Genomic DNA, 25,940 nt, shown 5'->3' with positions numbered 1-25,940 from the left:
TTGATATTTTTATAGATTACACAACATGCAAAGTTGTTATAAAATATTGACTATATTCCCTGTGCTGCACATTACATCCTTGTAAATTATTTATTTTACAATTGGTAGTTTATACTTCTTAATCCCCTTTACCTGTTTTGCTCCTTTCCCCACCCCTCTACCCTCTAGTAACCACTAGTTTGTTCTCTGTATCTGTGAGTCTGTTTCTGTTTTGTTATATTTGTTCCTTTGTTATTTTAATTCCATGTATATGTAAATGGTATGGTGTTTGTCTTTCTCTGTCTGACTTATTTCATTAAAAATAATACCCTCCAGGTCTATTCATGTTCTTGCAGATGGCAAGATTTCATTCTTTTCTAGGTGTCCATCAACAGAGGAATGGATAAAGAAGATGAGGTACATTTAGAACTACCATATGACCCAGCAGTTCCACTCCTGGGTATATATCCAAAAAACAAAAAACCCCAAAACACTGATTCAGAAAGATACATGCACCCCAGTGTTCATAGCAGCATTATTTACAATTTCCAAGATATGGAAGCAACCTAAGTGTTTGTCAATAGATGAATGGATAAAGAAGCTGTGGTGTGTGTGTGTGTGTGTGTGTGTGTAAAATGGAATATTACTTAGCCATAAAAAGGTGAAATTTTGCCATTTGCAGCAACATGGATGGACTTGGAGGTCATTATGCTAGGTGAAATAAGTCAAAGAAAGACAAATACTGTATGATATCTCTTATGTGTAGAATCTAAAAAGTACAACAGACTACTGAATATAACAAAAAAGAAGCAGACTCACAGATACAGAGAACAAACTAGTGGTCACAGGTGGGGTGAGGGAAGCGGGGAGGGGCAATATAGGGGTAGGAGATTAAGAGGTACAAACTATTAGTTATAAAATAAGCTACAAGGATATATTGTACAACACAGGGAATATAGCCAGTATTTTAGAACAACTATAATGGAATAAAACCTTTAAAAATTGTGAATTGCCATATGTGCACCTGTAGCTTACATAATATTGTACAGAAACTATACTTCAATTAAAAAAAAAAGAAAAGAAAAAATTGTATGCTTGTGTTCGTAAAAGAACTCTGTAAAGAAATACTGTAAGATGATTAAAAAATGCGGTATGTTTATATATTTATATATATGCAATGGGATATTATTCAGTCATTAAAAGAAAATACTCATAGCTTTTGAGAAATAAAGTAATATATAGGAGAATACAGTAGATGGTTTTTCATTCAAAGTAAACACCACCTTTCATTTGATTATCAATCATAATTTTAAAAAGCACTTAATAAATGCCTAATTTCCCCTGGCCACATGTCATTTCCTTGTGTAAAAATAAGCAAGCCAAAGAGGACCTATCCCCTAAATGTGTTGTTTTTGCCTGAGGTACATTTAGTTCCCTCACACTTAGCATTTCTCTCTTCTTTCTTTTAACTCTTGATTGAATACCTCCATATTCCTTTTTCCCCCCCTACTCACCTCAGGTATCCTAAGCTTGTTCTGCTGAGCTACCTACTAAGTTAGGTGTTATGTGTTATTACCACTGGATATTATATAATAACAGTAGTTATCACTATTAAGTGCCTACTGTCTCATTTAATCATCCTCACAGTGATCTTCTGAAGAAGATATTAATCCCATTTTGTAGATGAAGAAACTAAGGCATAGGGAGACTACCTAGCTAGTAAAGTTATAGCTAGCACTGAGACAATTTTTTTTCCCTCTTCTAAGCCTAAAGCATATGCTATTTCCACTATGATAAATGGCCTTGTAAAAGATTTTCAAGTTACCACTCAATCTCTTTTGTTGTCTTCTCCTCCTTCAGATAGCAACACTCCAGTTAGGACTTCATTGTTGGCTCATTTCCCTTTTCTCTCCTATTTGCTCTTTTTAGTTGATCATATCTAAAATAGTAGCTTTACCTACCATGAATTTACTGATGACTCCAAAATTTGTTACTTCTAGTGTGAACCTCTGTCTTAATATGTGTAAAACAAATGCCTGTGTCTTAGACACATGCCCTTGGATATTCTGTAGATATCCCTTATGCTCAGCATCTCCAAAACTGTCATCACCTTTATCTCTAAATTTACTCCTTTTCTTTTATTCTTTCCGTCAGTTAATATTAGCATTGGTTGTCCGTTCACTCAAGGCAGAAATCTGGGAGTCATCCTCGGCTGCTCTTTTTTTCTGAACTCTGACATTCAGTCAGTTACCAGATCCAGAGGAGTAATCTCTAAAAATTTCTTGAATTATATCTTTTTCTCTCATTTTCATGAGCCCTTGGTATAATATTTATGTACCTTGAATTTCAAGTACCTATGAGAAACTTGTAGGAGTTTGGGAGAGAGAGCAGGGCTGGAAGTAAATATTTTGGAATCATCAGAATATGGATATTAGTTGAAAATGAAAGGAGGAAAATAACCCAGAGAATGTATGGAGTAAAAAGAGGGCCAAGAACATAGCTTTGGTAAATGGTAGAAGAAGAACCAGGGAGGGAAACTGAGAAGGAATGAAGAGAATGTGATATAATATAAATTAGAGAGATCCAGACTGTATACTTACCTTGTCCAAATAGTTACTTTACTTTCTTACTTCTGTATTTTAGTTTAGGTTCTTCTCTGCATTGAGTGCTGTATCAACATCTCTACCCATTAAAAGGATACCAGCCAGTGGGGCACAACTCACATGGCTGTGTTCCTTGAACCTTCTCCGATCCCATAGCTTAATGGACTTTCCTTCTTTGTATTACTTAGAGTATGTTTTTGTGCCTCTCTTTCTGCACAGACTGCATGTTCTCATATATTACATTTATTTGTATATATTTTACATCCTTATAGATATGTACTCTCAAAGTCATTTTGAACTGCCTCATGGAAACTATTATTGATTCTTTGTGAGCTCAGGGAAAATTTGAGAGGATTGGTAAATCTAAGCTCTTTTGGTACCACTAGGCAGTATCAATATTGGGAAATTTAGAGGAATACCTAACATATTAAATAAAATATTCTGATTCAAAGTCATCTGTATAGACTTGATTATTCTTCAAAAAATTCAATGTAATACAAAGGATAAGGCTGGTAACCTTGAGTGTATTACTTCATATAGAAAAGACATTCTTAGTTGGTTTAATGTAAATCTGCAGTTTAGACATTTTTTAAAAGAGTAGTGTTAGGAACATCAACAGAATGCTTTAACAGTAGCAGCAACAGCCTCAGAGTATTGTGGCCTGCACACATCAGCAGTAGAGGTGGCCCCAGACGGCAGTATTTCACCCTTTAACACAGGAGACAGACTGTGCTACTTGAGTGGCTTAGCTTTGCATGATGTGGTGGAAGGAAATTTGAATTTGCAGTCATAGGAATTGCATTCAAGTCCTAATCTTAGCAGTTACTGGTTATGAAACATTAGATAATTTGTTTTACTTCTCTGAGCCCTGGTATTCTCATCTAAAAATTGTAGGTAATTAGAGGTTTTATATTTAAAGGTTGTTTTGAAGGTTAAGGGAGGTACTCAGGTAAAAAGTACTTTATAAATTCTGAAGTGCTAGGCTATCAGTGCTGGTTGTTACTATTGTCATTCGCTCTGGTTAAGATTCCTAATCACAGTCTCTCTTCTACTTGGTACAAACTCTGCTAGGCATAAATTCTCTCTTCAGAGTGACTTAGCTGCCACCAGCCTGAGGAAAAAGGATAAAAGGGACAGAGCAAAGCCAAGCCTAATGATGATAATAGTAACATAGCTATAAACCCTTGTATTGGATTGGCCAAAAAGTTCGTTCGGTTGTAAGTAATTTTCATCAAGAAGTTTATTGAATAATATATTCATTAACCAAATGAACTTTTTGGCCAACCCAATATCTAGTAGAGTATTTTTAATTTTGGAAGCACTTTCATGTATATTATTTCATGATTTTAGAATAAAGGGGAAGTGTAACAAAAACTTTGGGCTGGGACTAAGAGAGACATATCCTGTAGTAGAATATAGAATAATAAGACTGATTTTCTTGTGTGAGTGAAGAAAATTGGCTCTGGAAAACAAGAAATGTTTTTAGTAACATTGAATAAAGCTTTCCCAGTTGAGATAAAAATTCATAAGGGCAAGAAAATGTCTGCAAGGCAAGTTTATGTATCTTTCTATAATTATTGGTTTATTTAATTTTAATAGCTTCCCTCTAAATGAAACATTGGAAATGCATTGGAAACAATGATTCAAATAATTTAGCTCATACTTGAACATTCCCAGGGGAGCTATTTTGAAGGTTAGAAATGTTTGTTAGAAGATCAGTCTCATTTCAAACTCCATACAAAGCGGTCAGTCCTTCAAAGTGAGGAATAGAAAGCAAAGTCAGGACGTTGCAATACCTTATTAAACATATTTCATGTTCCTAAGTTTTCCCAGAAGCCCCTTGAAACGTTCTTAGAAATTTTTTGCTCCTAATTGTGCCTTAGTTTCTTGGAACAATGAAGGTGTTCCTTTACCTGCTGCTTTGTTACAATAATGACATAGCAGGGATTTATGAATGTTTTAAGATACAAAAAACCTTTGTATTGGGCATATGAACTCTACCATATTAAATATTATTTTGAGCTGGTGGTAGCTGAGTTACCCTGCTTAATTAACACGTTTTAAAAAGCGATAATACTGTATAGATTCATTTATCATTTAATTAAACAATGCTTGTGGTTATTTCTCTACAAAGTTTGACATCTGTTGCTCGGTCAGGAATATAATACCCTCGTATTGTTATTTTTTCTAAGAATCTATTTCATATATGTTTCATTTTCTGTACAGTATTTTCCATATAAATATAATCAGGTCAGGAGTTTCTGTTATTATGTTTTAGGTATTGTATAGTTAGAGGAATGGTGACACACTAGACTGTGGCCAGAAGAAGACCAGCAGATTGGAGAGATGATCTAGGAACTATGATTAGATGATTGGTGACTGTGACTTGAGACATTTACTGTTGTTCCCACCTTTACCACTACTCCTCCACTCACCACTCCAACTGCCACACCTAGTCTGTCCATCAGGGAGAGTGGCCATCTTTGTTTCCTTGTGTCTGTCTCAGGGTAAAGGATGTCCCTCCGCTTCTTCAGTCCTTCCCATTTATTCTAAGGGCTTCCCTGGTGGCACGGTGGTTGAGAGTCCGCCTGCCAATACAGGGGACACGGGTTCGTGCCCCAGTCCGGGAAGATCCCACATGCCGCAGAGCGGCTGGGCCCGTGAGACATGGCCACTGAGCCTGCGCGTCCAGAGCCTGTGCTCCGCAACGGGAGAGGCCACAGCAGTGAGAGGCCCGCGTACCGCAAAAAAAAAAAAAAAAAAAAAATGCTTACCCATTTATTCTACATTCCTTCCCAAGATTAGTGTGTGGTTAGAAGCTTGGATTTGGCATTTGAGGTCTCTTTGAATCACTGATTCTGTGATTTTTTTGATTGTAATTTAGACTAGCAATCAGAATTCTTTTAAATTTTGTTGTGAAAAGATGATAGTGCAGTTTTTAATAGTGCACAATGTATAGTAAATTGTGGGCTCTTTTCCTTTTCAGCCAAAGATGTAACTTATATATGTCCATTCACTGGTGCTGTACGAGGAACTCTGACTGTTACGAATTACAGGTTATATTTCAAAAGCATGGAACGGGTAAGGCTTGTTGGATTAGATTTTTATATGTACATCTGTGTGTTGTTTGTTCATCTTTGGTCATTGTTAATTAGAGCATTTCTAGTTAATATTTTTCTCAGCTATAATTGTACAGTATCAGTTGCTCAGTTTTCTTTTTTTTTCCCTTCTTTTAGGATCCCCCATTTGTTTTAGATGCTTCTCTTGGTGTTATAAGTAGAGTAGAAAAAATTGGTGGTGCTTCTAGTCGAGGTGAAAACTCTTACGGACTTGAAACTGTGTGCAAGGTAAATGTTGTAATACGTATGCAATTTTTTTGTTTATTTGAAAAGCTTTCTATTGAATAGATATTTTAGAAACTTCCAAAATATCAAATGGATTTCATGCTAGAAGCGTCATTCTGGTAGAAGAAAACAACATTTAGGAGTAATAAAAAGTGATCGGTCGTGAATTAGACTTGAATTTTTTGGACTGAACACAAAGTACTCTCACATTCGTTATTTCATTTTTTGAGCCTCATAAAAATCTTGAAGTAGGCATGATGGACATTATTACCTTTAATTTACAAATTAGAAACATAAGACTCTGAGCAGTTAAGGCTCATAGTACTTTGTAGTGGAGGAACTGATTATGATACAATCACCTCTCTTTCCTATTTCTAGTTCTCATAATTTTTCCGCTTCTGAAACAGTGGTGAGGAAAACTTCATGTTATAGACCTTCTGCATTTTCTTATCTAACTGGTATTCCTTAAGTGCATTGATACTTGAATGAGAGTTAGATTGTTATAATCTTAACATTCAGTTATAAATATTTAATACCATTGCCACTTCTAAGGTCACTGTTCTTACTATATAGCCTAATTAACAGCTGTGTACATCTCACTTCTAGATTATCTTTTTCCTTTCTTTTGCTGTTCTGCGAGTGCCAAAAAAGTAAAAGCAACAGCATATGCGTAACTTTCAAGATCCTTTCTCATGCCAATCTTAGAAGCCTTATGAATCTAGTATTAAAGCTAATGACTTAGTAATTATTTGTGTGCTTTTCCATTATAGTTGGAAGGGCTCTAAGAGTATAATAGCTGTCAGCTGTGTGACAGGCACATTGTCTCCTGATTGCTCTTCTGTGGTCTAAGAGTAAATAGAGCATAGAATATAAGAGGACATGAAAGAGGGTGACTTTGAAATTTTGATCATTTTAAATATAACTTTCCATAGAACAAGACCATTATTAATAAACCCAAACATTTGTAGGGCCCCTGTTATGGTACTTTTGGAGAGCTCTGTTAAACAGAGTGATTATGAATATCTCTATTAGTTGTAAAGGTATTTACTGATGAAAAACAAAATATCAGCTTAGGTTCTCACACATTTGTTTTAGAAGATGGTAGAGCTGGCATTCTAATTTTGGATCAGATTTATGATAAAATGTTCTACTTGTTCATGTTCTGTAGGTGCATTGTAGTGGAGTGTGCTCAGTTTTACAGAATGCAGTGGAAAAAAGCTATTTTGAATTCTGTCTAGATGAAACCACTTAAATAAAATGAATAGTCTTGGGCTTCCCTGGTGGTGCAGTGGTTGAGAGTCCGCCTGCCGATGCAGGGGACACGGGTTCGTGCCCCGGTCCGGGAGGATTCCACATGCCACGGAGCGGCTGGGCCCGTGAGCCATGGCCGCTGAGCCTGCGCGTCTGGAGCCTGTGCTCCGCAGCGGGAGAGGCCACAACAGTGAGAGGCCCGTGTACTGCAAAAAAAAAAAAAAAAAAAAAGAAATGAATAGTCTTAAAATTATTCTTAATCCCGTTTATTTTCTTAGTGCTATTAAGGTCTCAGTAAATTGGAACATGAATATCTACATTCAGCCTGAGCATAGCAAACTGTTTGAGAACAAATAAGGGAAGGGAATTTTGCTCTTTAGATCTGACTTTAGAGCCTGGATGATATCAGTCAAACTATTCAAAGTTTTTGCTAGTAGATAGTTGAAGAACTTGGGACGTGGACTGGAGGAAGACCTTTAGGCAGAGTTTGGTTCTATCAGTCTAGTAGCAGGAGCCTTATGAATTGAAGATCCAATGGAAATGAGTCCTGGAAAGGGATTATAAGTAGGCAAATGATCACCAAGCATAATGGGAATGAAGACATTTATGAAATATAACAACAGCTAATCAGGTTTTTAATAGGGAAATTCATAACAGACATTGGGCTTTCACAGGGAAAGGACATATTTTTTTTTTAAGATTTATTTATTTAATTTATTTTTGGCTGCATTGGGTCTTAGTTGCGGCATGTGGGATATTCGTTGAGGCACGCGGATCTTTTGTTCCAGTGCATGGGCTTCTCTGTAGTTGTGGTGTGCAGGTTTTCTCTTCTCTAGTTGTGGCATGTGGGCTCTGTAGTTGTGGCGTGCGGGTTCCCGAGCACGTGGGCTCTGTAGTTTGCGGCAAGCGAGCTCTCTAGTTGAGGCATGTGAGCTCAGTAGTTGTGGCGAGGGGGCTTAGTTGCCCTGTGGCATGTGGAGTCTTAGTTCCCCGACCAGGGATCAACCCGTGTCCCCTGCATTGGAAGGTGGATTCTTTACCACTGGACCACCAGGGAAGTCCCAGGACATAGTGTTGATAGTGTGTATCAGCTATGTAATATCATGACTTCAGATATAGTATCTCTAATCTCCAGTGCCTACATCAGATGCTGGCTCCTTCAGTGGCCTATTTTGAGTTCATAAGCAGAGGGAAATTTTCTGTCCTCTGAATTGTGCCTTGTATCAGAGTGTCTTGTGTTTATTTTTGTTTCTCTCAATAAGGCATTGTAATTTCCCTGCCTCCAGGAGCTGTTGTCTATTTTTGTATCCCACATTCATTCACTTTTTATTTAATGAACAAATAGTTGCCTTATTTGTTCATTAAATAAAAAGTGAACAATGATAGGTGACTTGAATCATAACTCTTTTCTAGGATATTCGGAACTTACGGTTTGCTCATAAGCCTGAGGGGCGAACAAGAAGATCTATATTTGAGAATCTAATGAAATATGCATTTCCTGTCTCTAATAACCTGGTAAGAGGTTTCTCATCTTTGAAAAAGCTATATTATAATTGTTGGTGTAGTGTCAAGAAACTTATCTAGGCTATTTAGAAATCTCTCTGTTTACAATCCCACCTTGCCAGATGTCTAGTTTAGGTTTAATCTATAGGACCAGCTTTTTAGAGTATAAAATGAGGAAGCTGGACTAGCTGATTTCTGAGGTCCATCCCTGCAGACTGATATTCTGTCATTATATGACCTTTCTATCCAGGGTATTCCCATGATGAAAAGCTGTATGTGGTTTTCATTAGGATGTGAAATCTTTTTAATTGAGAGCTGAGAGTTAAGTCTAGCAATTTCAGGAGGGAAGGGCGGATAAATACTTAGAACTGAGTTCCTACTGTGTGCTATTAACAGTACTAGGTTTCCCCATTTATTTTATATAATCTAACTTCTACAGTAGCCCTATGGTGCTAAATATTATTTATCCATATTTTAAAGTTGAAACCAGGAGCAGGGTAAACAATTGACTCAGTGGAATAGTTAGTAAGAAGTAAAATTTAGAATCAATCCTGGTCTTCTGACTCGAGTTTGAGTGTTTTATCATCATAGTTGTTCCTGCTATTCTGTCTAAATTAATGATAAATTAAAGTTTCTTTTTTGGTACAGATAGCGTGCCCTAAAATAAAAAGTTTATTCAGTATGTTTTAGAAAATGTAGCATAATCTTTAAAGCTGCTTAAGTGCTGATATCTGTGATGTCAAACTAATTAATTATATCAGAAGATGTCTTTTTAATGTAATATCTTTCATTATTTAGAAGTAAACCTAAAACAGCTACCAAAGATATCTGAAGGAAACATGGTGATATGTTAGCATTTGATAAATCTTGGTGGCAGACCTTTGTGCTTTTCTGTGCTTGAAAATATAAAAAAAAGTAAGTTTTCAAAATTATAAAACAAAAGCTAAAACAACAATATAAAGAAGAATACCAATACAAAATATCCTTACAGATAAGTAAATGAAAACTTGGGGTATGATAAGGTTACATTTCTGATTCATTACCTTCTTAAATGTCTTTTTTAGCTATTAACTCTTTACTTTTCGTAGCCTCTTTTTGCTTTTGAGTACAAAGAAGTATTCCCTGAAAATGGGTGGAAGCTATATGACTCTCTTTTAGAGTATAGAAGGCAGGTAAGTACTTTTTTTTTTTGAATTTCAATATTCTGTATTCTTTTCATTACAACAAAATGTTCATGGATAGAAGTGAACAACTTTATATAGTTTTGTGGTTTTTGTTGTTGTTTCTTTAATAAAGGCTAATCTTGATTTTTTTGATTGCCTTTCAGTTTCTTTAAACAGCTTTTCAGACTATGCCAATGATCTTTCATGAATCTTATCTAAGAGTTTACAAGTAAATCAGTTTATTTAAAAAATGTTTAATAATTAAAAAAAATAAAATTGTAAATATATTTACGTTTTAATGTTTTTATATGCCATTCGCATTATTCACTCAGATTTTTCTTTTGTGAGTATCCTATAATTTAATTCTGGAAATCATTTCCTAATAATTCTATTGCTTATAATTTAGCTGCACATAAACATTTGAAAGTTCTACATTTTCAGGGGACACACTTCTACATAAAATGTTAATAAATCAAATCTGATAGTATACAAAAAAGAAAATACATCATGACTAAGGTGAGTTTGCTTAATGTTAGAAAACCTAATAATGTGATTCACCACAGTAGGAGATTAAAGCAGAATTCAGTCTTTTTTTTTTTTTTTTTTTTTTTTGCGGTACGCGGGTCTCTCACTGTTGTGGTCTCTCCCGTTGCGGAGCACAGGCTCCGGACGCGCAGTCTCAGCGGCCATGGCTCACGGGCCCAGCCGCTCTGCGGCATGTGGGATCTTCCTGGACTGGGGCACGAACCCGTGTCCCCTGCATCGGCAGGCGGACTCTCAACCACTGCGCCACCAGGGAAGCCCCAGAATTCAGTCTTGAAATCTGTGTTAGAGTGTATCATTCTCCCTGTTCTTCCTCAATATACCACTTCCCAGAGTTCGTATACTGCAATACTTAAACTCTACCAAAAATAGTCTTTATTTTTAACTTTCCACATGTTCACTGTGCATTCTTGAGAATTTTTCAAACACATGATTGTTTCTTGGTAATTATTAGATTTGATATTCAAATCATCTAGAATTCAAATACGACAAACATTAGGCTGTGATTTTTGTATTTAGATTTTAAACATTGCATTTTAATTACTATAAAGCTTCTAATTTTTTAGGTTTGTTTCAGAAAGCCAGGAAGAATAAATAACCATCACTAGAGAACTAAAGATATCCAGATGGTTTGAAACTGATTTTGTTGCTCAATTGCATGTGGCAAGTAAAATTTAAAATTAGTTATAAAATCACCAGTTATAAAACTATTCAGTTATAAAACCATCAGCTGGCAAAATATGAAGCAGAATACAAAATAAATGGATCAGCTTTTAAAAACCAAGAGTCTACAAATAACATTGCAAAATTTTTGCTAAACTAAAAATCCAGTGTCAGAATTAGGTGGCAAAGCAATCAAAAACTAACAAATGTCTGTAGATTGTAAAAATGAAGAGTATTCTTTGGGAATCTGGGCAAAAATTGCTGTCTGTTGTAGTAGCATTCAACATAGAACTTTGGAAAGGAGATGAGATAACTGTGTCCAGCGAAAAGAAAGAAATTAATATGAAAAAGAATAAGTTGAAGAGTGAGTGCGAAAACACAAACAACCCGATCAAAAAATGGGCAGAAGACCTAAATAGACATTTCTCCAAAGACATGCAGATGGCCAACAATCACATGAAAAGAGGCTCAACATTGCCAATTATTAGAGAAATGCAATTCAAAACTATAATGAAGTATCACCTCACCCTGGTCAGAATGGCCATCATCAAAAAGTCTACAAATAAATGCTGCAGAGGGTGTGGAGAAAAGAGAACCTTCCTACACTTTTGGTGGGAATGTAAATTGGTATAGTCACTATGGAAAATAGTCTGGAGGTTCCTTAAAAAGCTAAGAGTTACCATGTGATCTGGAAAAGATGAAAACTCTAATTCAAAGAGATACACGCACCCTAATGTTTCATAGCATCACTATTTACAGTAGCAAAGGCATGGAAGCAACCTAAGTGTTCATCAACTGATGAATGGATCAAGAAGATGTGGTGTGTATATACACACACACACACACACACACACACACACACTGGAATATTACTCAGCCATAAAAAGGAGTGAAATATTGCCATTTGCAGCAATGTGAATGGACCTAGAGATTATCATAGTGAGTGAAGTAAGCCAGGCAGAGAAAGACAAATATATAATACCACTTATATGTGGAACTAAAAAAGTACTACAAATTAACTTGTTTACAAAACAGAAACAGACTCACTGACATAGAAAACAAACTCATGTTTACCAAAGGGGAAAGAGGTAGGGGGAGAGATAAGTTAGGAGTATGGGATTAACAGATACACACCACTGTACGTAAAATAAACAACAGTGATTTACTGTATAATACAGGAACCTATATTCAATATCTTGTAATAACCTATAATGGAAAAAAATCAGAGAAAATATGTATAACTGAATCACTTTGCTGTACATTTGAAAGTAATACAATATTGTAAATTAGCTATACTCCAATTGAGAAAAAAGAGTAAATGAACAGCTATACGCATTCAGAAAGAGAATTATGAGATTAGGAAATGCGGTAATCAGAATACAGCATTGAACTCTACATTGAATAATACAGATGCTTTATGGTCTTTGACTTACTAGATTAATTTGTTGGCTTTTTACTGCAGAGTTGGACACTTTGTCTCTGAGTCAACTAAGTTAAAGTCTAGTGGAGAGGACACTGTATTTGGTGTAGTTAGAAGACTTTTTAAAAAAAAATTAAGTTTATTACTGAAGAAAATGAAGATAATCTCTTCTGTTTGTTTCTTTTCTTGTTTTCATTGAGGTATAATTGACATATGACATTATATTAGTTTCAGGTATACACCATAATGATTTGATATTTATATATATTGCGAAATAATCACCACAGTAAGTCTAGTTAACATCTAGGCAGTGTCACCAAAAGCAGTTACAGGATTTTTTTTTCTTGTGATGAGATCTTTCAAGATTTATTCTCTTCCCAACTTTCAAATATACAATACAGTATTAACTATAGTTACCATCTGTACAGTGTATCCCTGTGACTTACATTTACTTCATAATTGGAAGCTTGTACCTTTTGGCTCCCTTCACCATTTCGCCCACTCCTGACCCCCTGCTTCCAAGCTTCCAACAACCAACCATCAGTTTGTTCCCTTTATCTATGAGCTTGTTTTCTTGTTTTTTTTTTAAGATTCCACATATAAGTGAGATCGTCATACAATATTTGCTTTTTTCTGTCTTATTTCACTTAACATTATGCGCTCAGGTTCCATCCATGTTGTCACAAGTGGCAAGATTTCATTCTTTCTGTGGTTGAATAAAATTCCATTATATATAGAGATCTCTCGCTCTCTTTATATATATATATATATATACACACACACACACACACATATATATAATATGCCACATTTTCTTCATTCATCAGTGAGCACTTACATTGTGTCCATATCTTGGCTATTGTAAATAATGCTACAATGAATAGAAGCATATATCTTTTTGACTTAGTGTTTTTATTTTCTTTGAATAAATACTCAGAAGTGGAATTGCTGGATCATATAGTAGTTCTATTTTTAATTTTTTGAGGAACCTCCTTACTGTTTTCCACCAACACTGCACAAGGGCTCCCTTTTCTGCACATCCTTGCCAACGCTTGTGATTTCTTGTTTTTTTGGTGATTAGCCATTTTATTTTATTATTTATTTATTTATTTAAAAATTATTTATTTTTTAGTACATCTTTATTGAGTATAATTGCTTTACAATGCTGTGTAATTAGCCATTTTAACAGGTGTGAGGTGATATCTCATTGTAGTTTTGATTTGCATTTCCCTGATGATGAGTGATGTTGAGCATCTTTTCATGTGCTTGCTAGCCATTTGTATGTCTTTGGGAAAATGTTTATTCAGATCCTTTGCTCATTTTTAATCGGATTTTTTGTTGTTGTTTTTAAGTTCTTTATATATTTTGGATATTAACACCATATCAGGTATATGGTTTGCAAATATTTTCTCCAATTTCATAGGGTGCCTTTTCATTTTGTTGATGGTTTTTCCTTTGCTCTTCAGGGTAATCTCTTAATATAAATGTTGAGACTAAAGATAAAGCATCAGAGTATTCCTTTTTTCTTCTTTTAAATTAAAAAAAATGGATGCGGTAATACACTCTGTATATAATTCAAAAGGTATAAAAGGTTATACTGAAAGGAAGGTTTCCCTTACGGCAACATTGTTCCCCAGCCATCCCAGTTCCTCTCCCTTTAGGAAATAATGTTACTCATTACCTGTATATCCTTTTAGAGATTTTATGCTACACAGCTTGTATAATGTGTATACAGTATTTTTTTAAAGCAGATAATAGCATTCTGTGCACACTGTACCCTTCTTTTTCATCTAACATATTTTGGAGATTATACCATCTCAAAACACACAGCCTCTCTATTCTTTTTTTCTTTAAAATTGATATATAATTCACATACCATAAAATTTTCTACTAAAGGTTGTGCAGCTGTCACCACAATCTAATTCCAGATCATTTAGAAGACTCAGTTTTGAATCCTAGCTCTAGCACTTGCTTAGCTGTCACACTTAGATATGTGCTGTTGAATGAGTCACTCATGTCACAGTGCCTTTATTTTTTACTTGGTGATAGTAACTGCCTTATAGGATTGTTTGAAGGATTAGTGATATACAGAAAGGCACATTATAAACCATAGAAATCGATCCAAATGATTATTATTACATTTATTACATTGTAAAGCTCTAAAAACAGAAGTCATGATTGGTTGGCTTTTTGTGTGCTGCCGCTGAAACACAAAAGGAAAGCCACATTAAATTTGTAGACCTATACGTTATAGTGCCTAAAGAAATTAGATTATATATTTTTTAAATGGGCAAAACTGTTAGTAACAATTTATTTGTTATATAAGAGAGTATTTCTTTAATTTTCTCTTGACACATGTAGTGATTATACAGAGGACCCTGAAATTTGTGGATAAGGTCAAGAGAAATTATCAAGTTGCTAAAAATAGTAAAAATCAGTATATAGAAAATGAGCATGGTCTTCTGCAGAAGTAATCATATGGTAGATACCTTGCTTAACAAATATGGAGAGCACTCAAGTACAGTAAAGGAGAACAGAATTTTTCCTCAGAACTGGAATGTAAGTAACTAGGGAAAGCTATAATCCAGTTAATTTGGTTGTAAATTGACTCTGACAAAAGGATACATCAACTGAAGGGCAGTGATTTGCATGGAGAATAGAAAGATGTATGCCAGAGATCAACAGCTGTCCTTATATCTTTAGCACTGTCTACAAAGAATGTATATGCTGACTAGCCAACTCCAGTTTTCTGCTTAGAAGGCAGTTCCTTTAGTGGAGATAGGTGTGTCAGCTTCTCTAAGAATGAGGAGGACAATAGCCATTAAGGTAATTTAAGTCAATGATTCTACTCCCACCCATCCATTTTTCTGAAGAATATGACACAATCTCAGTGGTAACAGTTCTCCCTGGTAGTGATCTTTCAAGGATATGGGAAGGCAGTGAGAGAGAGATGGGAGTTACCTACCTGGGTTAAAGATGGTACACTAGGATCTCAGGAGATCTGACCCTTTCAGCTTTGACTCCATATTTTCTAAGAAAACTTCAGAAACTAATTTTGCTTCTTGTAGAAGCTTCCTTGTGGTTCATTGATTTTATTCATTCATATATTCATTCATTCATTCATCAAATTCATGTAGCACCTACTGTGTACTAGTGGCTAAAACAGAAAGACACAATCCTGACTCCCAAAGAACATATGTTTAATGGAGGATTCAAAGAAGTAAACTGACAATCAAAATACACAGTGATGAATATTGTGAATAATAGAGCAAGTACTCTGGTGATAGAATATGAAGCCATCTGGAAACTGAAGGTGTTTGGTATAGGCTAGACTAGAGTTTAGAGTGGCCAGAGATCAGTCTGGGGAAAGCAGGAGTGTGAAGGTCTTTGCCAAGTCCCATAAAGGGTTCTATACTTTATGTGAAAAGGAATAGGTAGCCATTGATAGTTTTTAGGCAGAAGAATGATGTGATAGCTTTTGCATCTTAAAAGAATTTTGAGGCAATGTGGAGAACGGATTGCGGAGGGACAGAAAAGAAGTGGCAATGGCCTGAATTAAGGAAGTGACAGTGAAGATTGAGTGAAGTGAGCAAACTTGTTTCAGGCACTTTTGGAAGAAAAAAATCATAAAAATTAGTCATTCGTTGGAAGTAGAGGGTGAGCGAGAGTTAGAGGTGGTATCCAAGTTTCTTGGTTGAGTACCACCTCTCTAAACTTACGAATTCATTTTTTTCATTGTACATTTTTTATTATAGCATGAACATTTATTTTAAACATCTCTTAAACCTTTTTTTTTATTTCTGGAAATAAGGATCTTATCTGAACAATTATCTAGAAAGTTGAGGAAAGCAGGAGGGAAGGAGAGATGTAGATCATAGGAAGCAAGTTGGGACCAGGCTAAATAAATGGGGTAAATAGTATTTAAGGCACTAATGAAGAGACAGACCTTGGCTAGGGATAGGTGGAAACTCTGTTGATAATATTTATCACATGATTACTGGAAGGGAATTTTCCTTTCTTAATTTTAATATCCTCCTGGGTGTTCAGCAACAGCTTTAGAAATACCCTTTTAAAGGAGAGTACCTCCAGCCCTTTGATTTAAGATTTTTATAACAATTTTGTGAACCAGGATAGTAAAATTTTTCTTGAGGCACAATGTACTTTTTTTATTAAAAGGGTAGTTTTAGAATGTACATGGAATTCTTTACAGCTTCCTTTGGTCAAGTTACAGTTTGTGCCACAGTTTCTTTATCTATAAAATGACAGTAATGAAACCTGAATACAGTAGTATGTGTATGTTGGGGGGCGGGTGGGGGAGGGAGGGAGGGAGGGATAGAGAGAAAGGCTGCTGGCATAGTGCCTGCACATAGTAGGTACTCAATAAAAGTTTTTTTTTTCTGTAATTTGGTTTCTTTCAGTTTTGTCTTTTTCGGTTTATTATGAGTTGTCAGAAGTAATAAAATTAAAAATATATGTATTTTCTTAATTCCAGCCATTTAATGTAATGGCTTTATTTTCTATGGAATGGAGGATGGAAATTTTAAAGTGTCTTATTAAGTAATCCTATATGTGAAGTGGTATACTAGCTATAAATATGGCAAATATTTAAGGACCAAATGAGTTTAATAATTGTTTTAAGTGTTTCTCTTGCCTCTTTTTTTGGTTTTGCCTTCCATTACTTCCTTGTTTTTTTTTTTTAATATGTTTAATATGTTTTACATCAGCAACATTTTATTAATACTGTAAAATTCACTTTAGGTATGTAAGTGATAAACATGTACGTAGCATTCTGGGACACTTGGTGCCTGCCCTCAGAAATTTCTTTGTATAGATGAATGGCAGCAGAATCACTCACCAGTCAAACTGTATGAGCCTGTGTTCTTTTTAAAGACAAGAACATTTTCAGTCTTACTGTTTCCTTGCTTTTCATTTGATGTGCTTAGGACAGACCCAACACTCAGTCAGTATTTAATGATTTAATAAATCTATTAACATAAAATTGAATGCCAAAATAAACACAGATCCCTGTGTTAGAATATCTCATCTTAAAAGCCTGGTCACCACAGGCAGACAATAACTATTCCAACAACTTAAGTGATAGATAGTGGAGAAAAGAGAAGTTGAATAGGAGGCTTCTGTTCTGATGTTTTAAAATATTTTTGTTAGGCAGTAATTTGTCTTATGTTTTATTTCACATGTAGGGAATTCCAAATGAAAGCTGGAGAATATCAAAGATAAATGAACGGTATGAGCTTTGTGATACATACCCTGCCCTCTTGGTTGTGCCGGCAAATATTCCTGATGAAGAATTAAAGAGAGTGGCATCCTTCAGATCACGGGGCCGTATCCCAGTAAGTATGAAGCTGTGCTGAAACTTTCCCATTGCTTTTGTACTTCACATAATGATGAGGATGGCAAATGGGAGAATGGTTGCAGGATTAAAAATAGCTACAGTGGCAGGTCTTCTCTGGGGATATTAGGGAATGTGTTATTTAGTATGATTAAAACCAGAGGAAAGACTTAGACTAAAGACATTTCTGGAGAATTTGAGATAGATATTAGAGAGCTGCACAGAATTGCATGGTTCTTAACTCAAAAACGAAGTTGGCTCTGTATTCACTATTTCTTTATCTTATTATATACATCTTTGGTCATGGTGATAAATGCTTTTTTTCCTTTAAATCCTAGAAAGAAGAAAACTTTACAAATTTATGATGAATTACTGTGTTCTAGAAAGCTCAAATAATTTTAGGTACAAAAATTCAGATTCTGAAGACTTTATAGTTGGACAGTTTTGCTGATATAGTACTCAGACTTTAAAAGTGGGGTTTACTTAGCCCCCTTTTAATCTGTTTTTTTCTAGAGACAACACTTCCAATAATCAGTGACTTTCATAAATCAATATCTGATTAACGAATTAGATCAGGTTTTCCACATGCCAGAATTGGCTTGAAAGAAAGGTGATTTTTCATAGCAGCCTCGTATATCCTTTTATGGCTAGGCTTTGAATCCAATTAGAAAGCAGAGTTTTATAGAGTAATGATTTTCAGAAGGATTATAAACAGAGAAGCATGTAAAGGGTGTGTTGGCATTGTTTTCCCCCCATTAAGGTTTTATCATGGATTCATCCTGAAAGTCAAGCTACAATCACTCGATGTAGCCAGCCCATGGTAGGGGTAAGTGGGAAGCGAAGCAAAGAAGATGAAAAATACCTTCAAGCCATTATGGACTCCAATGCCCAATCTCATAAAATGTTTATATTTGACGCCCGGCCAAGTGTTAATGCTGTTGCCAATAAGGTGAGATCGTCTTCCAGTAATTAAGATTATAGTTACAGTTTCATGAGTTTGGTGGGAGCCACAGTGCACTAGAAAGACTTCAGGCTTTTCAATGATAAAAATGTAGATTCTAATCCTGGCTCTTCTACTTGATAGTATAACTTTTTTTTTTTTTTAAATTATTTTATAAAAATTTGGAGTATAGTTTATTAACAATATTGTATTAGTTTCAGGTATACAGCAAAGTGACTCATTTATACATATAAATGTATCTATTCTTTTTCAAATTCTTTTCCCATTTAGGTTATTACAGAATTTTGATCACAGTTCCCTGTGCTATACAGTAGGTCCTTATTGGTTATCTGTTTTAAATATAGCAGTGTGTACATGTCAATCCCAGTATAATGTGGAGTCAGTTATTTAAACTTTTTAGTAACTTTAATTTGCTTATTTGTGAAATGAGAATCATAATAACTAACAGGGTTGTTTTAGGGGCAAAACTCACCTGATAAAAAATAGTGCATAATCCTGCTTACTTACGTAAGAAATAGGTATTCATCAATTACTAGTTTCTCTTTCCCTTCTGCAAACTGGACAATAAACTGAGCTTGTGACTGACAAAAGAAGTCTGCACAGCACTGTTGTAGAAATCATGCAGTGTTCTCAGTGACCAGTGCTGCCCTCTTCTGGCAGCTCTCCACCTGTACAAGCTATTCAGACTGAAAACTTGCAGTTAGCTAGAACAGTGGTCCTGATTTCTGCTATAGAATAAATATTAGCATTGTGGAAATAGAAATTCTAGTCCAGTTGACAAAATCTACCATAGGAGAAGGAAAGAGAAGAGATACAATGTAGCTTTAAAAAATTACCTCACATATAAGCAGAAAAACCCCCAAAAGCACCCCCAAAACTAAAACACCCCAAATCCTATAACGAAATAAGAGAGAAACACCATTAAATCTTGGTTATACTTCCAGGCCTATGTGCAGATGCGTGCACACATATGTTTGAGACAGAATGGGATAATTGCAACTTCCTTTTTTTAATTGGTGCTGTTTCCTTCTATGTCAATAAATATCTGTAACATGATAATTACACCAATTGTTTTTGGATATTTAGGTTATTTCTGGTTTTTTTTTTTTTGCTATTATAAACAGTGCTGGGGTGACCATCCTTAAATTAAATTATGGATCATGTACCTAATTATTTCTGTCCTATTTAGTGTTTTGGGAACATTGTGAATTTCAGACATTCTCTGTTAAACTGTAAGTATTTCCCCTTAAAGGAGAAATGAGGCAATGTGTATATGAAGCTGGTACCCCAGAGACTGGCATGTATTTTTCCAGTAATTACTTGTTCCATTCCGTAAACCTTATACCATGAATTAGCATGAATGAGACTTAAGATGTTATCTAGGATGAGAAAAGGAGAGAGGCGTATAAGGCAGAAAAGGGGGTAGAGCAAAATGTTACATTCCTCTTCTTTTTTTTTTTAACATCTTTATTGGAGTATAATTGCTTTATAATGGTGTGTTAGCTTCTGCTTTATAACATAGTGAATTAGCTATACATATACATATATCCCCATATCTCCTCTCTCTTGCATCTCCCTCCCTCCCACCCTCCCTATCCCACCCCTCTAGGTGGTCACAAAGCACTGAGCTGATCTCCCTGTGCTATGTGGCTGCTTCCCACTAGCTATCTATTTTACGTTTGGTAGTGTATATATGTACAAGCCACTCTTTCACTTCATCCCAGCTTACCCTTCCCCCTCCCCATGTCCTCAAGTCCATTCTCTAGTAGGTCTGTGTCTTTATTCCTGTCCTGCCCCTAGGTTCTTCAGAACCTTTTTTTTTTTTTTTTTTAAGATTCCATATATATGTGTTAGCATATGGTATTTGTTTTTCTCTTTCTGACTTACTTCACTCTGTATGACAGACTCTAGGTCCATCCACCTCACTACAAATAGTTCAATTTCATTTATTTTTATGGCTGAGTAATATTCCATTGTATATATGTGCCACATCTTCTTTATCCATTCATCTGTTGATTGATGGACACCTAGGTTGCTTCCATGTCCTGTCTATTGTAAATAGAGCTGCAGTGAACATTGTGGTACATGACTCTTTTTGAATTACGGTTTTCTCAGCATATATGCCCAGTAGTGGGATTGCTGGGTGGTATGGTAGTTCTATTTTTAGCTTTATAAGGAACCTCCATACTTTCTCCATACTGGCTGTATCAATTTACATTCCCACCACCAGTGCAAGAGGGTTCCCTTTTCTCCACATCCTCTCCAGCATTTATTGTTTGTACATTTTTTGATGATGGCCATTCTGACTGGTGTGAGGTGATACCTCATCGTAGTTTTGATTTGCATTTCTCTAAAATGATTAGTGATGTTGAGCATCCTTTCATGTGTTTGTTGGCAATCTGTATATCTTCTTTGGAGAAATGTCTATTTAGGTCTTCTGCTCACTTTTGGATTGGGTTGTTTGTTTTTTTGATATTGAGCTGCATGAGCTGCTTGTAAATTTTGGAGATTAATCCTTTGTCAGTTGCTTCATTTGCAAGTATTTTCTCCCATTTTGAGGGTTGACTTTTCATCTTATTTATGGTTTCCTTTTCTGTGCAAAAAGCTTTTAAGTTTCATTAGGTCCCATTTGTTTATTTTTGTTTTTATTTCCATTTCTCTAGGAGGTGGTTCAAAAAGGATCTTGCTGTGATTTATGTCAAAGAGTTTTCTGTCTGTGTTTTCCTCTAAGAGTTTGATATTGTCTGGCCTTACATTTAGTTCTTTAATACATTTTGAGTTTACTTTTGTGTATGGTGTTAGGGAGTGTTCTAATTTCATTCTTTTACATGTAGATTTCCAGTTTTCCCATCACCACTTATTGAAGAGGCTGTCTTTTCTCCATCGTATATTCTTGCCTCCTTTATCAAAAGTATGGTCACCATATGTGTGTGGGTTTATCTCTGGACTTTCTCTCCTATTCCATTGATCTGTATTTCTGTTTTTGTGACAGTACCATACTGTCTTGATTACTGTAGCTTTGTAGTATAGTCTGAAGTCCGGGAGCCTGATTCCTCCAGCTCCGTTTTTCTTTCTGAAGATTGCTTTGGCTATTCTGGGTCTTTTGTATTTCCATACAAACTGTGAAATTTTTTGTTCTAGTTCTGTGAAGAATGCCATTGGTAGTTTCATAGGGATTGCACTGAATCTGTAGATTGCTTTGGGTAGTAGAGTCATTTTCACAATGTTGATTCTTCCAGTGCAAGAACATGGTATATCTCTCCATCTGCTTGTATCACCTTTAATTTCTTTACTTAGTGTCTTATAGTTTTCTGCATACAGGTCTTTTGTCTCCTTAGGTAGGTTTATTCCTAGGTATTTTATTCTTTTTGTTGCAGTGGTAAATGGGAGTGTTGCCTTAATTTCTCATACAGATTTTTTATCATTAGTGTATAGGAATGCAAGAGATTTCTGTGCATTAATTTTGTATCCTGCTGCTTTACCAAATTCATTGATTAGCTCTAGTAGTTTTCTGGTAGCATCTTTAGGATTCTCTATGTATTCTCATGTCATCTGAAAGCAGTGACAGCTTTACTTCTTCTTTTCCAATGTGGATTCCTTTTATTTCTTTTTCTTCTCTGATTGCTGTGGCTAAAACTTCCAAAAGTATGTTGAATAATAATGGTGAGAGCGGACAACCTTGTTTTGTTCCTGATCTTAGAGGAAATGGTTTCAGTTTTTCACCATTGAGAACAATGTTGGCTGTGGGTTTGTCATATATGGCTTTTATTATGTTGAGGTAAGTTCCCACTATGCCTACTTTCTGTATGGTTTTTATTGTAAATGGGTGTTGAATTTTGTCTAAAGCTTTTTCTGCATCTACTGAGATGATCATATTGTTTTTCTCCGTCAGTTTGTTAATATGGTGTATCACATTGATTGATTTGCGTGTATTGAAAAATCCTTGCATCTCTGGGATAAACTCCACTTGATTATGGTGTATGATCCTTTTAATGTGCTGTTGGATTCTGTTTGCTAGTAGTTTTTTGAGGATTTTTGCGTCTGTGTTTATCAGTGATATTGGCCAGTAGTTTTCTTTCTTTGTGACCTCTTTGTCTGGTTTTGGTATCAGGGTGCTGGTGGCCTTGTAGAATGAGTTTGCGAGTGTTCCTCCCTCTGCTATATTTTGAAAGAGTTTGAGAAGGATAGGTGTTAGCTCTTCTTTAAATGTTTGATAGAATTCGCCTGTGAAGCCATCTGGTCCTGGTCTTTTGTTTGTTGGAAGATTTTTAATCACAGTTTCAATTTCAGTGCTTGTGATTGGTCTGTTTATATTTTCTGTTTCTTCCTGGTTCAGTCTCGGAAGGTTGTGCTTTTCTAAGAATGTGTCCGTTTCTTCCAGGTTGTCCATTTTATTGGCATATAGTTGCTTGTAGTAATCTCTCATGATCTTTTGTATTTCTGCAGTGTTAGTTATTACTTCTCCTTTTTCATTTCTAATGCTGTTGACTTGAGTCTTCTCCCTGTTTTTCTTGATGAGTCTAACTAATGGTTTATTAATTTTATCTTCTCAAAGAAACAGCTTTTAGTTTTAGTGATCTTTGCTATCATTTCCTTCATTTCTTTTTCATTTATTTCTGATCTGATCTTTATGATTTCTTTCCTTCTGCTATCTTTGGGGGTTTTTTGTTCTTCTTTCTCTAATTGCTTTAGGTGTAAGGTTAGGTTGTTTATTTGAGATTTTTCTTGTTACTTGAGGTAGGATTGTATTGCGATAAACTTCCCTCTTGGAACTGCTTTTGCTGCATCCCAAAGGTTATGGGTCGTCGTGTTTTCTTTGTCTTTGTTTCTAGGTATTTTTTGATTTCCTCTTTGATTTCTTCAGTGATCTCTTGGTTATTTAGTATCGTATCGTTTAGCCTCCATGTGTTTGTATTTTTTACAGATTTTTTCCTGTAATTGATATCTAGTCTCATAGCGTTGTGGTCAGAAAAGATACCTGATACAATTTCAATTTTCTTAAATTTACCAAGGCTTGACTTGTGACCCAAGATATGATCTATCCTGGAGAATGTTCTATGAGCACTTGAGATGAAAGTGTATTCTGTTGTGTTTGAATGGAATGTCCTAGAAATATCAATTAAGTCCATCTTGTTTAATGTATCATTTAAAGCTTGTGTTTCCTTATTCATTTTCATTTTGGATGATCTGTCCACTGGTGAAAGTGAGGTGTTAAAGTCCCCTGCTATGATTGTGTTACTGTCGAGTTCCCCTTTTATGGCTGTTAGCATTTGCCTTACATATTGAGGTGCTCCTGTGTTGGATGCATAAATATTTACAATTGTTATATCTTCTTCTTGGTCTGATCCCTTGATCATTATGGAGTGTCCTTCTTTGTCTCTTGTAATAGTCTTTATTTTAAAGTCTATTTTTTCTGGTATGAGAATTTCTACTCCAGCTTTCTTTTGATTTCCATTTGCATGGAATATCTTTTTCCATCCCCTCACTTTCAGTCTATTTAATCCATTTACTTTTAAGGTAATTATTGATATGTATATTCCTATTACAATTTTCTTAATTGTTTTGGGTTTCTTATTGTAGGTCTTTTCCTTCTCTTGTGTTTCCTGCATAGAGAAGTTCCTTTAGCATTTGTTGTAAAGCTGGTTTGATGGTGCTCAATTCTGTTAGGTTTTGCTTGTCTGTAAAGGTTTTAATTTCTCCATCGAATCTGAATGAGATTCTTGCTGGTTAGAGAATCTTGGTTGTAGGTTTTTCCCTTTCATCACTTTAAATATGTCCTGCCACTTCCTTTTGGCTTGCAGAGTTTCTGCAAAAGATCAGCCGTTAACCTTATGGGGATTCCCTTGCATGTTATTTGTTGTTTTTCCCTTGCTGCTTTTAATATTTTTTCTTTGTCTGTAGTTTTTGATAGTTTGATTAATATGTGTCTTGGTGTCGTCTTATTTTTTAAGTCATTCCCATGCGTATTTCCACTACAGAAATCTCTCTTTTTTAAAAAGACTCTGATATATTTTATCTGTTGAGACATTTTTCTCATATGTAATAGACAACAAAAATGTAGGAAGGCATAGAGAAAGCAAAGAAATAGAAATCACTTATAATCACTAATCTTTGATATATTTTCTCCCACTGTTCTGTGCATTTATGTATTGTTATTTTTCATTGTTTTTCCTCTCTATATGAATTATTTCTTTTCATGAAATATTCTTGAAATAACTTTAATAGTACTCATCATACAGCTATATCATCGTGCACTTAATCATTCTTCTAATATTAGGTGGTTAAGTATTTAGTATTTAAAATATAGCTAAAATAAGTATCTTTTGTTGGCATCTTTATTTCCATAAAATAGTTTTGTAGATATACCATTACTATATGGTAGTTGAAAGTATGTATATTTTAAAAAGTTTTGTTACATATTGCCAGCATTCTTCAGGAAGGTTAGTTTACCAGTTTGATATATTTTTTCCTGCCGTTTTATTGAGATATAATTGGCATAGAAAAGTGTGTAAGTTTAAGGTGTACAACATAATGATTTGATATATGCATATTTTGTGAAATGATCACCCCCCTAAGTTTAGTTAACATCCATCACCTCACGCAGTTACATTTTTTTCGTTGTGAATTTTCAAAGTCTACTCTCTTAGCAACTTTCAAATATGCAATATAGTATTGTTGACTGTAGTTATCATGTTGTACATTACATCACCACTACTTACTTATCTTTTAACTAGAAGTTTGCCCTTTTTTACTACCTTCACCCAATCTCCCCACCGTCTCCCTTTTAAAATTTGCAAAAGTATACATCCTTGTTGCAACAAGTATTTTTTTACCTTCGTAGTAAGAACATTTTTTATAGCTTTGTCAGTGTGAATATGACAGCTGCTTTTGCACCATGAGCCGTATCAAGAATTAAAACTGTACTAGCCACTGAGTCTTCCATGTGTGCCCTACCGCAATTAAATTTACCTTCTACCCCTGCTAAAAGTAACCACTATCCTAACTTTTATAGTAGTCTTCTTACATTACCTTATACTTTTATTACTGAAGTGTATACATCTCTAGACTCTTAGCCTTGCCTTTTCAAGTATTGTATTTGATATGTCTTTTAAGTCTCTTCATCTATAGTCTTCCCCTTGCCCTTCCTTTCTCCTTCCCTC

At 35.1% G+C, this 25,940-nt stretch overlaps 1 protein-coding gene across 8 annotated transcripts in view; it reads left to right on the top strand.

Annotated features, from left to right (window-relative positions):
- Positions 1 to 25,940, top strand: part of MTMR2 (myotubularin related protein 2) — a 107,862-nt gene that overhangs the window by 62,708 nt on the left and 19,214 nt on the right. For all 8 annotated transcript variants that reach the window (XM_081239733.1, XM_081239740.1, XM_081239738.1 and 5 more), the window contains 6 exons: positions 5,569 to 5,663; positions 5,819 to 5,929; positions 8,591 to 8,692; positions 9,769 to 9,852; positions 17,671 to 17,820; positions 18,580 to 18,768. In XM_081239733.1, coding sequence (XP_081095859.1) covers positions 5,569 to 5,663; positions 5,819 to 5,929; positions 8,591 to 8,692; positions 9,769 to 9,852; positions 17,671 to 17,820; positions 18,580 to 18,768 — 731 coding nt within the window. The remainder of the gene's footprint in view (positions 1 to 5,568; positions 5,664 to 5,818; positions 5,930 to 8,590; positions 8,693 to 9,768; positions 9,853 to 17,670; positions 17,821 to 18,579; positions 18,769 to 25,940) is intronic.

The sequence above is a fragment of the Mesoplodon bidens genome (genome assembly GCF_964165515.1).
Source record: "Mesoplodon bidens genome assembly, chromosome: 7".
NCBI classification, from domain to species: Eukaryota; Metazoa; Chordata; class Mammalia; order Artiodactyla; family Ziphiidae; genus Mesoplodon; species Mesoplodon bidens.
Note: the sequence above shows the minus strand (reverse complement) of the source record. Positions and strands in the feature narration are given on the sequence as shown.